This window comes from Cariama cristata, unplaced genomic scaffold, assembly GCF_000690535.1.
Source record: "Cariama cristata isolate BGI_N322 unplaced genomic scaffold, ASM69053v1 scaffold39825, whole genome shotgun sequence".
Classification (NCBI taxonomy): Eukaryota; Metazoa; Chordata; class Aves; order Cariamiformes; family Cariamidae; genus Cariama; species Cariama cristata.
In genome coordinates this window covers 14,546-27,236 of record NW_009619944.1, presented here as the reverse complement: position 1 = coordinate 27,236, position 12,691 = coordinate 14,546, and the positions used below count along the sequence as shown (strand labels likewise).

General features: G+C 47.8%; 1 protein-coding gene across 1 annotated transcript; it reads left to right on the top strand.

The window, feature by feature from the left end:
- Positions 1 to 613: 613 nt before the first annotated feature.
- Positions 614 to 7,127, top strand: NSFL1C (NSFL1 (p97) cofactor (p47); the record flags this gene model as incomplete). Its single annotated transcript, XM_009701436.1, has 8 exons — positions 614 to 733; positions 1,718 to 1,792; positions 2,989 to 3,154; positions 3,503 to 3,595; positions 4,244 to 4,353; positions 4,804 to 4,941; positions 5,443 to 5,607; positions 6,712 to 7,127. Coding segments are annotated over 8 exons (1,030 nt in total), but the record flags the coding sequence as incomplete, so codon positions are not given.
- Positions 7,128 to 12,691: the final 5,564 nt, after the last annotated feature.

Genomic DNA, 12,691 nt, shown 5'->3' with positions numbered 1-12,691 from the left:
GTCCCCGGCCCGTCACTGGGCTGCAAGGGTCGAGCTCAGCCGTTGCTGCGAGTCCCTGGGGTGGGGGGGAGCCGAAGCCCGGCCTGGTTCTCTCGTTAATTCGAACACAGGGGCGAGGAACTGGGGGTTCTGGGTTTTGCCGGGTTTGCGTAGGTTTTCCTTGAATGCTCAGGAGGTTGTTAGTGCTCCACCGTTTGTACTGTCAGCAGCAGCCCTAGCACCTCCACATTAAGGGGCCACCGCTCTGACCTGTTCCTGGCTCCCATCCCCCTCAAACGATCTGGCTGTGTTCAACTCCAAGTCTACTCACGGATGTCACAAAAGCAACTGCTTCAGAACAGTAATTTTAGCATAACCCCCGTAGAAACATTGCTGAATAAGGGCCTCCCGTCGGGGAAGTGGCTCTGGCATACCTGTAGTGGTGGCTGTCCTACCATAACAAAGCCAAACATTAGAAGCTGACAAAGCCTCGTCTGCTAGGACCTCCAAAGGAGGAAATTACATGAAATGTCTTTAGTGTTGATGTGCCTTAAGAGGTCCAATGTGACAGAAGCTTCACCTATGTTATTTGTGCATGTTTTTGCCATGGAATGTTTGTTCTTATCCTGAAAAGCTCCTGTGGTGTTCCTTTCCAGATTGCGCTTGCCAGTTTCTACGAGGACGGGGGTGATGAGGACATTCTGACTCTTCCCCAGCCAACACCCAGCTCTATATCCAGAGGCACTGCAGCCAGGTGAGGAGGGAGCTTCAGCTCAGGCTGATCTGTTTATCGTTGCTTATAAACCTGACAGTGAAAACTATATTAAAATACAAGATCTGTCTAAAGCATCGATGCATGTTAATTTTCAGGAGAAGTAACTCTGTGTTTAGATCTGCCTCACCTCATATGGCTCTCTAGAAATTGTGAAAACCTCAGCATTTATGCATTGCAAGCACAGATGTTATTGCGCAACTAATCCAAAGCTCAGTTAGGACAACTTGCCTCATTGCTCAAGAAAAACTTGATTTGTCTTTTGAGGTTAGAAAACAGTCGGTTGGTGACAGTTTCATTTAGGCAGGTTGTATCTCCACAGGAGAAATATTTTCTAATTTTGTGTGATACCTGATCTGATCAAGTCGAGCATTTTACAAAAAGAAGGTAATTTCGCCTTACCATATCCCTGAGCAGTAGGGAAATACTATCCAGCTCTAAACAGAAGGAGTTACTGACTACGTCTTGAAGGAAAATACTCCAGTTCAGGCTTTCATGAATAAAGCCCATATTGCGGAAGAACCCCCTTTCAGTTTGGATCACAACTAACAGCCTTGGCAGAACATCCAAGAGGGGAAGGACGTGGAGGCTGGACTGTCCTGGAGCCTGGAGCAGAAACCTGTGCTTGTGCAGGTTTGGAAGTGGCAGCTCTTTGAAGAGGCAACAAAATCCAGCGTGCGAGCAAGGAAGGTGACTGAGGAGTCACTGCTTTTTCTGTGGCTGCAGCCGCCATCTGAGCCTCCTCCAGTGCACTCGCTGTTGTTCTTTGTTGGTGTAGTTGGCAGAGAGGTCCAAGAGCTTGGCTCACCGCTCAGTTACAGCAGTGCCGACCTGTCACTTCATAGAGTAATGAATCAGACCTTAAAAGTAGAACAGGATCAGCCTAACTGCTGTGTTCAGGAGCTTTTGCGTATGTGGTTGAGATGTGTCATGAGGCTGACCTGCTTCTCCGATTGACTTTTGCAGTGACCATAGAGTAACATCGTTTAGAGACCTTGTTCATGCACAGGAGGATGATGATGAAGAGGAGGAGGGACAGCGGTAAGTTTTCAGTTAAAGACTTAAAACCTCTGTGTTTATCCCTGCCCTTTTGTGATGGCTTACCACTTGTGTACAGTTTGGTTTTTTTTTCAAAGCAGATTTAAGTTGATATGAAATTGCTGTAGTGAAAAATCTCAGGTTTGACACAGAAAGCTTGGTCAGTGCAAAGTCTGTGCACACGCACGTGCTCAGCATGTCTGTGTAAGCACCAGTTTTCATTGCTGAACTGTGCTCTTGAGAGAAAGCCTGAGGTAGGATGTGAAAGCCCTCCGCTAAGAATAGAAAAAAGCCCAGGTCGTCATTTGTGTCCACAGAAAGCAGAAATGTGGGAATAATGCAGAGATTGTTTTTCTTTCCGCTTGGGATTTTGAGAGGTTTTTTTGATTGGGGTTTTGGGGTTGGTTTTTTTTTTTGAAGTGCTGCTTAAGGATAATGTAACTGAGTGTGGACGTGCAAAGAAAAATGTAGGTTCCTTTTCCGATGGGAACATGGCGTACTAGTGGGAAAGTCGTCTATGATGTCAGCTATAAGTCGTTAAATACCCTTAAGGGTAACAGGCAAGGTAAATTGAATGGAACTGGTGTGTCTTAAGGTGGCTCAACCTAGGTAGACTGTGTGGTCTTCTGCAAACAGATGTGAGCTCACTCTGTATGTGTTACAAGCCATCTGGAAGCTAATAAACCCAGTCTTCCAGAAGTGCTTAATTGCACTTCACTGACTGTGCATTCATTGCGTCCAAGTCAGATCTGTCCTGTGTGTGGTTATCTTTCACTGTGGCACGAACGTGTGCCTGCCCTCAAAATACCAGTTAGATGTTGCCCATCTTCTTCCATCTGACAGGTCAGAGACTTGCTGGAAGTCTGGTTCAGCTTGGTAACATAGCTGGTACTAGCATCTGAAACTAAGCCTTGTCAGTCTGGACTGTTTCTCTTGGTAGGTCCGAGAGAGTTATTATCACTTTATTGCTAGTGATCAACGGATAATTTTACAGTAACTGATGTAAAAAGTCAGTCTCTGCAGTACTGGAACTTGTAAGTGGCTACAGTAGGAAATGTACTGGTATTAGCTAATATTTGTAGATCCAGGTTGTACAAAAATGAACTGAATCCTGATATAAAACTGCTGAGTCTTGTCACATGCCTCTCCTGGAGAAGCAGCAATCAGGTCTTACCCAGAAACCTCATGCTTTCTGTTAGATTTTATGCTGGCGGCTCGGAGAGAAGCGGACAGCAGATTGTTGGTCCTCCGAGGAAGAAGAGTCCCAATGAGCTGGTGGAGGATCTCTTCAAAGGAGCAAAGGAGCACGGTGCCGTGGCGGTTGATCGGACGGCCAAGAGCGGTGGCGAGACGAGCAAGCCTAAAGTGAGGAGTGATGAGTTCTTCTTCCTTCTGTTCCCCATTTCGCTTAAAGTTCCCACCGTGACAGCTGTTTGGTGGTGTGGAGTCCTGGAATTATCTTAAAAGGACAGCTGAGTCTGGACTCCTCTCTCAGTGCAGCTCCAGTTCGTGTGTCACAATGGCAAGAAAAGCCACTTTTTTATGCCATGTTTATTAACTTGTTCAAGCTGGCCACTGTGCCTGCAGGACAATAGATGTTGCTGATGCCACGAAGCCTCCCTATTCATCCATAACAGTGTTGCAGAAAGGGAAGCAAGCTGTCTTGGGTTTGTGTCATTCTGTAACGTCTTTGCCTGCCTCTCTCTCTTGCAGCCGTTTGCAGGGGGAGGGTATCGCCTTGGGGCTACTCCAGAGGAGGAGTCTGCTTATGTGGCAGGAGAGAGGAGACAGAACTCTGCTCAGGATGTGAGTATTTCTCTTTTCTGTTTTGTAGATGTCACCCGAGGGATTTCTCTGCTATAGCTACACAGCTTGCAAGCCCAGAGAGTTATAAAGCTTGGTAGAAATTCAAGAGGACAGAAGTATGGTAAATCCTGCTTCTCCTGGGATTTCTGATTAGAAAGTAATAGATGCTTGGGCCTTGGGTAAGCAGTTTTCTGATGAACTTGTAATTAAGAATCTGAGTGTTCCTTAGAAGTGCAAATTGTGAAAAATAGTGTGCAAAGAGCACTGTGTGATTAACTCTTCTTTATCCATTGAAGAGATGTGGAGCTAACAGCATCAATGCAAGATTCTCTTGTGCTTGCTTTGTGAGCAAATACCCATCTAGGCCTCAGTGGGAGCTTGGTTTAGGCTCCTCGCCTCGCACACTCTTGGCTCTTCAGCCGTATTTGTCATAAAGGGGTCTATGGTGCCACCTTCTAGGAACTGATGCATGACCATTACATAGCCACCAGTGCTTTGGGTTTTCCCCTCACCCCAGAGGAACCTTACTGGAATGTTTTGTGCAGCTTGAAATTCCTCTGCTAGTCAGAAACTTTTCACTTTGCATCCAGTTATTGTTTTTACTAAGACGCTTCAGAGGCGCTGATTGTTGTTTGGGGGCTGCTGCAGGTGCATGTTGTACTGAAGCTCTGGAAGAGTGGATTCAGTCTGGACAGCGGAGAACTGAGGAGCTACCAGGATCCGTCCAATGCCCAGTTTCTTGATGACATCCGCAGAGGGTATGTAGTGAGAGGAGAGAGAAAGAATAGCTGTTTTCTGAAACACAGGCGTTTGTGGAATCCAGGATGCTGAAACAATCGTACATTTCAACTGAGCTTTCTTATAAGAGGTAGATTCTTAATATGGAAACTATGGGAGGGCAGACCTGAACATTTACTTCAGATAAATGAGAAGTGGCCTTGGTTTATATGGTGCCTTGAGAGTTTGAAGTGAACAGGCTTTCATATTTGGGCTGAGAATTTCTGATGCATTGTGTCACTCCAAGTGAGAGCCAGGGAAAAGTAACCTTTAATTTGTGTCTGTTAATGGGGAGGTGTACATCTGCCTTGTTAATTGAGCAAGGGCTCACTGTGATTCCTGAAATTCCAGAGGTCTGTGGCTGGCACTTTTTCTCTGCACTTTCCTGACCTGCTGCTTCAGGCAGCTGCCTTAGGACACTCTCTTTGCAGGGAAGTCCCGGCAGAGCTGCGCAGGTTAGCACGGGGCGGACAAGTGAACCTGGATATGGAGGATCACCGTGATGAGGAGTATGTGAAACCTAAAAGTGTCTTCAAAGCTTTTACTGGAGAAGGACAGAAGCTGGGCAGGTGAGAAGACAGCAGCTCTGCTTTGCTGTGTGTGTGATGTGAGAGAATCACTTGAGAGTTTTGCTAGGCTAAGCCTTTTGATTCATCTTTCTGAAGAAAAGGCACTCAGTGTCTGTGGTATGGGAGGTATTCCTCTAAGAGAGGAAACGAGGCTTACTGGCATGTACTGTGAGATGGCTCAGCCTTTCTGGGGCAGGAGGCAGATCCCTAGTTTGGAACCACCATGGTATGTCACGTAGAAGCAGTGCTTCCAAGTTTCGCTGCCCCTTTTCCTGTGGGTGTGTGAAGCCTCGTGATGTGGTGCTCCAAAGGGAGATGGCAGAATTTTTTTTACGAGCTGACTCTTACATTCTCACTTCCAACTTGCGCTGCTGTCTCTTGGCCAGGAACGCTGGTAGCTGGGCCCAGCAGGCGATAAGCTTGCCGCCTGACTCCTGGCACCCTGCAGCTGGGTGAGTCGTTTGGTTTTTGACAGCTCACCTTGTGTCTCCGTGTTCTCAGCACTGCGCCCCAGGTGATGGGCACCAGCTCGCCAGCCCAGCAGGCAGAGAATGAAGCCAAAGCCAGTTCTGCCATCGCCATTGATGAGTCGGAGCCCATCACCAACATCCAGATCCGACTCGCTGACGGTGGGCGACTGGTCCAGAAGTTTAACCACAATCACAGGTACAAGCGCAACAGGAAACACAGGTTGCTAACTGAGAAGGCCTGAATGACAATGCAAACTGTGCACAGACGGAGCAGATGTTAAAATCCTGGCTAGCCTGCTAAAGGGAGCTCTGGGGATCCTTCTGTATAGGTGAATAGGAATAAAATTATTGTGGGTTTTTAAGGCAGTCGTTAATTGTTGGAAGGATAGGATTTGCTTTCCAAATAGTGACGGATTATAGCCAGTGATGCTGCGCCTGGGAGCATCAGTATTAGTAGTGGAACTTTTGTTGATGTCACCTATAACAAACTGAATCTCTTCTAAGGGCTTTAGAAACTGTCAGATAATTAGGAGCTTCGTTCAGTTATTCTGACTCTCAGTTCAGACTTTTCTACTGGGCTGTTCCCTGGGCTGAGTGGAGCACCGAGGGGTGCTCTTAGAACAGTTCAGCTCCCTTGGATGAGCAAAGCTGGCTTAGATACCCTGCTGCTTCGTTAGACTCCTCTCCTGAACTCCTTCTCACCTGCCTGATGTCAAAGAGTGTGGCCATTTGTTATTTTTGGTTTTGCTCACAAAATATATATATTTTGTCATTTATGTATTTGTTTATACTCCAGTTTCTCTAAGAGAATCAAGCATGGTGCAAAAAGTTGCGAAAACCTTCTTCTGTGATCAGGTTTAGGAAATAGATCCAGTGTCACTGTTGTGGCTGCTGTTGGGAGTTGAGGTCATCTAGGTTACACCGTGTGTGATGAGCTCAGTCACTTATAGCAGCTAGTGTCAAGCAATTTGTTAATCTGTTCATCTTGAAGGGTTCAGAAGCTTTCAGTTTCAAATAGCCGCCTGACAACACACATGTTCCCGTTGTGCAGTGTTATAGAACATTTACCTGTAAGTCTTTAGCCTATGAAGCAGCTTGTGTTACTTCACTAAACAGGAGCCTACGGAGGAGTCGGTTAAATCAGAATTGTCTGGCTGTGGCCTCTACTGTTAGCTGAAAACCAAGTGCGGTGACTGCCAGCTTGCATGCTCTGGAAGGGGTGAACTTAGGCTGTTGCTGTGCGTTTTGACTGGATGTTCAGTAACAGGATCACCCTTGTGTGTTTGATCCCTTTGGACAGGATCCGTGACATCCGGCTCTTCATAGTAGATGCTCGGCCAGCGATGGCTGCCACCAGCTTCGTCCTCATGACCACCTTCCCAAATAAAGAGCTGACTGATGAGAACCAAACCCTGAAGGAAGCCAACCTGCTCAATGCTGTCATTGTTCAGCGGTTAACATAAGGAACCCACCTCTGGCCGCACGCCTGCCTGCAGCGCGCATGTGTCGTCTCGTCCTGTGCGTGCACCTGTGCCGTGCAACACAGGCTCACATCTACTTGTAGCTCTGGGTTCTTAGGTCTTGGTTGGACTTTTTTTCTCTTTAGTTGCATTTCCCATGTTTTTTGTTTCGTTTTTTTTGTTTTTTGGGGTTTTTTTGTGATGATGATCAGTGGACTTTAAAATAAATAAAGGAAACGACTCCATTTTGAAAGGAGCTGCAGCCTATTGTGCCACAAATTCTCCCACGAGAGTTCAGTTACCTTTGTGGATTGCGTTACTGCACTCTTTAGAAGGGAGGAAGGTAAGGGGGAAGGGAGCTCCCAGGGAGCAGTTTGTCCATTGCCAATTGACTGCTCATCACAATCTTTCTGCTCTTCCCTCTCCTCCAGGGACTGCTGCAAAATACTCCCTTTATTTTCACATATTAAATAACTATTCAAGAATGGGTGATGGCAATGTCAGGATAATGGTTACACTACTGTAAAAGCATTGTGAGGGAAGTCTTTGTGAAACAGTTGTTGCTCAGTGTGAGGAAGACTCCGACATACGTGTGCAGGTGCAAGGTTTAACACTCTTGGGCTTTTCTGGAGAGAAAGTCCTGCCTTTCCTTCCCTCAGCAGAACTCTTAGGGGCGTTCATTGCAGCACCCACCTGCTCTGCCCGCACTTTCTCTGGCAGTCCAGCCTGACTGCAGCTTTTATTTGCTGTATTGCATTTCTCTGAGAAACCCTGCTGCTGACTTTTTCTTTCCAAGAAGGCACAAAGCTGAATCAGCTTGAAGTGACTGAAAGTAAAAGTCAGAGTCTGTCTTACTGGAAAGCAAGTTTTATTTTAAGAGGTGAATTATTGAGATGATGGAAACAGCTCGGGTGGAAAAACTCAAGGCTGTAGCGCCCTTTGATTTATTTCCTCACCTCTGCTGAGGACTAACGTAGCTGAATACCTGGAATCCTCCAGCTTTGGTCTGTTCCGCTGTTTGTGTTTTGGGCTCAGGTCTCCATGTCTTTCTCTCCTTTGAACAGAATCCTGCGGGTGAATTGGTTACGCCTAGACATGAGGGACTGGTAGCGCTGGTGTAGCATCGTACTTGCTGTAGCGTTGTGCCATGGCACTTTGCACTGACCCGCAGCGTGCTTGCTATCCTAGCCCTGGGCTTTGGAGCAGAACTCGAGAGCTGCGCTGAACCGTGGGCCTCCAGACATCAGGTAACGGGGAGCTGCGCTGCACCCGGCGGTGTTCCTTTGAGAGAGGCTGCCGTGCGAAGGGTTGGAGCACGCCATCCGCTTCCTGCCTTCCTCACCCTGGAGCCCTGCGGCTGCTGTGCCGTGTGTCCGTCCCCCTCCGCGCTCTGAAGCTTCCAGGTCGTCACCTTGGTGCGAGCAGAGAACAAGCTGTAGGGACAGGGACGGGCAGGCTGCGGGAGGGCCGGCAGGTTGGACAGGTTCAGCGTGAGAAACTCGCTTGGCTGCCTGTGTTAATACAAAACTGCGGGAGGAGATACCAGACCTTAGCAAGGGCATTTTTACAACAAGTTTCTCAAGTAAGAGCTGAATTAACTTACATTTTTCATTACTAAATGGATATATAATGTGCGTAACAACAAATTTGTAAATGATTGTGAAAATTGCCATTAAAAGCCCGCAAACTAGGAAAATGGCGTTTGACCCTTTCTAATAATGGCTACCGTCTGTTCTCATATTTTGGATGATGTGCATGCGGATGTCGGCTCTTCCCGCTTTGGGTTGCTCTGCAGGTAGGCTTCCCGCCGCTGAGCTGTCTTCAGCTAAATGAGATTAAAAATCTCAGCAGCATTTTTAAAGCTTGTTTTCTGACAGGTGAACTTGGGGTTTGCCTGCCTGCATCACTTGATGTCGTGTATTATGACCACTTCGTAATCTGTGTGAACCAGTACAGAGAGAATTCAGAAAGGCAATTTCCCTCAGAGCTGCCTTGTGGGAAGTCACTCATTTTAATTGTTCATCGGAGGAGTTCTTATCCCCTGATTACCTCCACACGTGCCATTTTGGGGACCTGGGACAACATCTTCCAGAGTCCTTGACAGGATGCGCCCCTAGACCCAGAAAGAAAGTTTATCATTTGTCTCCTGCTTCTGCCTTGGTTAGCCAGTGGCCTCAGAGGACCGAGGTGGTGACCTGCTGGCATCCGTGGTCTTTGGCTGGATGAACTGGCCATGTTGGTGCCCTGGAACAAGGGTTGGCAGCTAGACAGCGACTCGTCTAGCTGCCCACCCCGAGGATTTTGTTGTGCAGATTCTGCTCACCGATGGGAAGTTTCACATCCAGGTTTCCTCCCAGCTCTCTCCTTGCCAGTGGGATGGAAAGGTGATAAATTCGGGGGGGGGTCTGGGCTCGGAGACGCTTCCCTGGCAGGAAAAGGGAGTTTTTCCCCCTAAGCCGGAGGGTGGCAGTGCTGCAGAGAAGCCGCTCTTCACCTTGGAAGCTCCTGCTGAGAAACTCTGCCAGCTCCCCACTGTCTGCGGGGACCTGCACCTTGTGCTCCTGCGTCTGTGAGCCCCTCTGGGAGGCTGCTGCCGACTCCTCCTTCCTCTGATTCTCCTCTTGGTTTTTGTTTTTGTAAGTAACGAGCGGTCCTTATCTCCTGGTGAGCAGGATCAGCTCTGCCCTGCTGCCGGGCTATCTGAAGTGGGCCCGTGCGGAGCACCGAAGTGGTATCGGTAACCAAGATAAGCGTATCTTCTTCCAGAGTTGACAAAAGAGCCTGTGGAATGAACTGGAAGCAACGTACATGCAATCTGCTGTATTAAACTGTCTCCTGTGAGCTGGTGGAACGTTTCACTATAAAATAAGCTATAAAGCCAAAGTGACAGCCAGGCTAATTAACAGGGAAAGGGATAATATACCAGAACAGGGAAAAGGGGTGGGGTGTGGAAAGAGACAGCTTGGCTTTGTAAAGCAAATCACCTTCCTTGTCACTTGTGCAGCTCTTCAGTCTTTGACGTGCCCCTGCAGGAAGGTAAATGCTCGTTTCTGACACTCCTGTAGTTTGGGATGGTTGTTTGTGAGTTTATTTGACTTTCTCTCTAGTGAAATCTTTTTCTGTTGTCATTCCGTTTCTTTGTTCTAACAGAGTCATAGACTGAGATTGGGCTTTTCTAAAACTGACATTTATGCTCACAAAAAAAGTGTCTTTTTCTCCTTCTTTGCCCAGAGAAGTGTTTCACTATAAGATTTTCCTTTTTTCGCTGATCATTCCCCCCCCCCAAGGGCGTCTTGCCTGGCATCCTGGCCCCACAAAAAAAGTGTCTTTTTCTCCTTCTTTGCCCAGAGAAGTGTTTCACTATAAGATTTTCCTTTTTTTGCTGATCATTCCCCCCCAAGGGCGTCTTGCCTGGCGTCCTGGCCCCTCACACACTGCTGTTAAGGCAGTGCTCCACGTCTCATGTGAAAACTTGCTTCTTTTCAATTTCTGTATGATAAGATACAGCCCGGCTTTACGACTGTGCTGTCCTATCTGGCGCTGATGTCTTTCACTGTGAGTGTTTTTCTCCAAGTGCTGTATTTTATCCTCAAGGGGTAATTGTAGGACTTCCTTGGATTTTTTTCCATCGTACGCAGTTCATTGTTTCCTCCTCTTCCTTTTCACATGTCCTCGTTGCTAAGATTTGGTTTCTGTGTTTTCTGATAGCATTTTGCACCATTTCCTGGGAACTTTACCTCCCCTCTGTAACACTGCTTTTGCCATGGGATGTTTCCTGGCCCGTGTTTCTTGCACGGTCAGTGGTCTGCTTACCTCGGGAGGTTTTGCTGTCCCCGTGCCTTTGGTCAAGTAGTTTTTCAGTGATCCTGGTGCAGGAACATCCATTTCTAGGCGTGGTTGTACCTTCAGCTGCCTGTTCGGGTAAAACAACGTTAACAGCACAAAGCAGCCAGTTGGTTGGCTTGGTTGGGCACAAAACTCGGGTAGCTCAGCTAGCAGACAAATGGAAGCGGCGACAGGAGATAGGGAGCGAGAAATCTCAGTGAGCACAACTGCAGCTACAAGAGGATGACTAAATTTTCACCTAATTTTTTTTTCTTCTTGCCTTTGGTTATAATCAGTTACATTTTAGTCTTTGCTCCTCATTGCTGGACAGCACCAAATCTTTCCAGAAGGAGAAAGTGACCTTCATGCCATGGCTTCTTCTCGCGTGGGTCTTCAGCTTTCTGGTGTCTTTGTTTAGACGAGTGATTAAAAGGATGGCAGTCTGCCCCTGGGATGTTCTTCGGAAGTTCAGTCAGGAGGGTTTTCTTTTGAAAGCAGCACTGCTTTACAGATCCTTTGTTATCAAGAAAAAGGACCTTGAGTTGATGTTTCTTCTGACTCTGTAGTTACAGCAGAAAAATGGCTTGGGGGGTTGGCGTCATAGTCACGTAAAATGAAGTGCTTATGGGTTTCTTCAGAGCCCACCGCCACAAGGGAGGACCTGTGCTATCCGCGTTAATCCTTGGGCAGGAGCTGGTGTCTGTCCAGGGGCTTGCTGTTCTAGGTAAGCCTGTGTGAAGAGTTGCTAGATTGTGGATGCCAGACAGTGCTACCCCCTTACTGCTTCTAAATGGTCTTGTTTCTGTTGGTGAACCAGAATCCTTGTAGATGCAGACTGGTAATTTTAAATGACATTTAATTAAGCAACAAAGTTGGTTTTCTTACCAGGTTGTGGGTTTCCATTGGTGCTTGTATGATAAACCCCTGGCATCATCCAAGGAAGGGTGTCTGACAGTCACTCGAGGCAGAGCTGGGAAGCCGGAGCCCGTGGTTCTCAGCCGTGCCTGCTGCCAGGTGTGCTTTCCTGGCGACCCAGCCACGTCCCCGCTGAAAGAAAAGCCTTTCAGCTCCTCTCACGCTTTGAGACTCAGACCAGACTTGTCCGAGCTGCCTGCATCTGTACCTGTCCTTAGGCACAGCAGCAATGAACGTACGCACCGGTGCTCTGCCGGCTGTGAAGGGAATTGGCCATCGCGCACACACTGGCTTGCTGAATCGTGCAGAGCTGGGTCTCCTCGCCTACAGCCCTCGTTAACGAGGTATGATTGCCCTGCCGGCTTTGGTGGTGTGTTTTAGGCAGTTTCACTTCACTCTTAAGAAGGAAAAAAGCCTAAAGGTAGTTGATGTCTGCTGGGGGATCAGCTGCAAGCCTCCTCCTTGCTCCGGTAAGTAACGCACATGCTGTACCACATGGCACGAACACACGCAGCGGGCACGACGGGAGGCGAACGGCTCTGGGAGCTGGCGGGACGTGTGTCCCCGCGAGTGCTGGGGGACTTCATGTGTTGGCTGCTGCCAACGTGCTCACTGGGCTCCTGCGGCAAGACCGATGGAAGAAGGAAGCAAACACAGGCTGTCAAAACCAGCTGCCGGGCCGGTGATGGGGCTGGCTCTCAGCAGGCATCCTGCAGGGTTCAACAGAAATGGGACGAGAAATCCTATCTAGTTACCTGTGAGCAGAAGTTTTTCCAAATGATCCCCACGTTTCCCCATTACACACTTCTACAGAGAGTAGTAAAACTAATTAAGCAACAGGCCCACATCTTTGGCAGTTGAACAGCGCCTGTGTCAAGCACTTCTTGATTTACTAATTTATCATTTTCTGACTTATTTACTACATTCCTAAATGCTTATCTTATTTGCTGTTCTGTCTTGTCTGCACTGAGCCTGTCCGTCCCAGCGCTGGGAGTTCCTGAATAGATTCCAGATGTTCTTATTTACTCAGGTACATTTCATGACTCCTCATTAAATTAACTCTTTATTGGCTTACAGGGC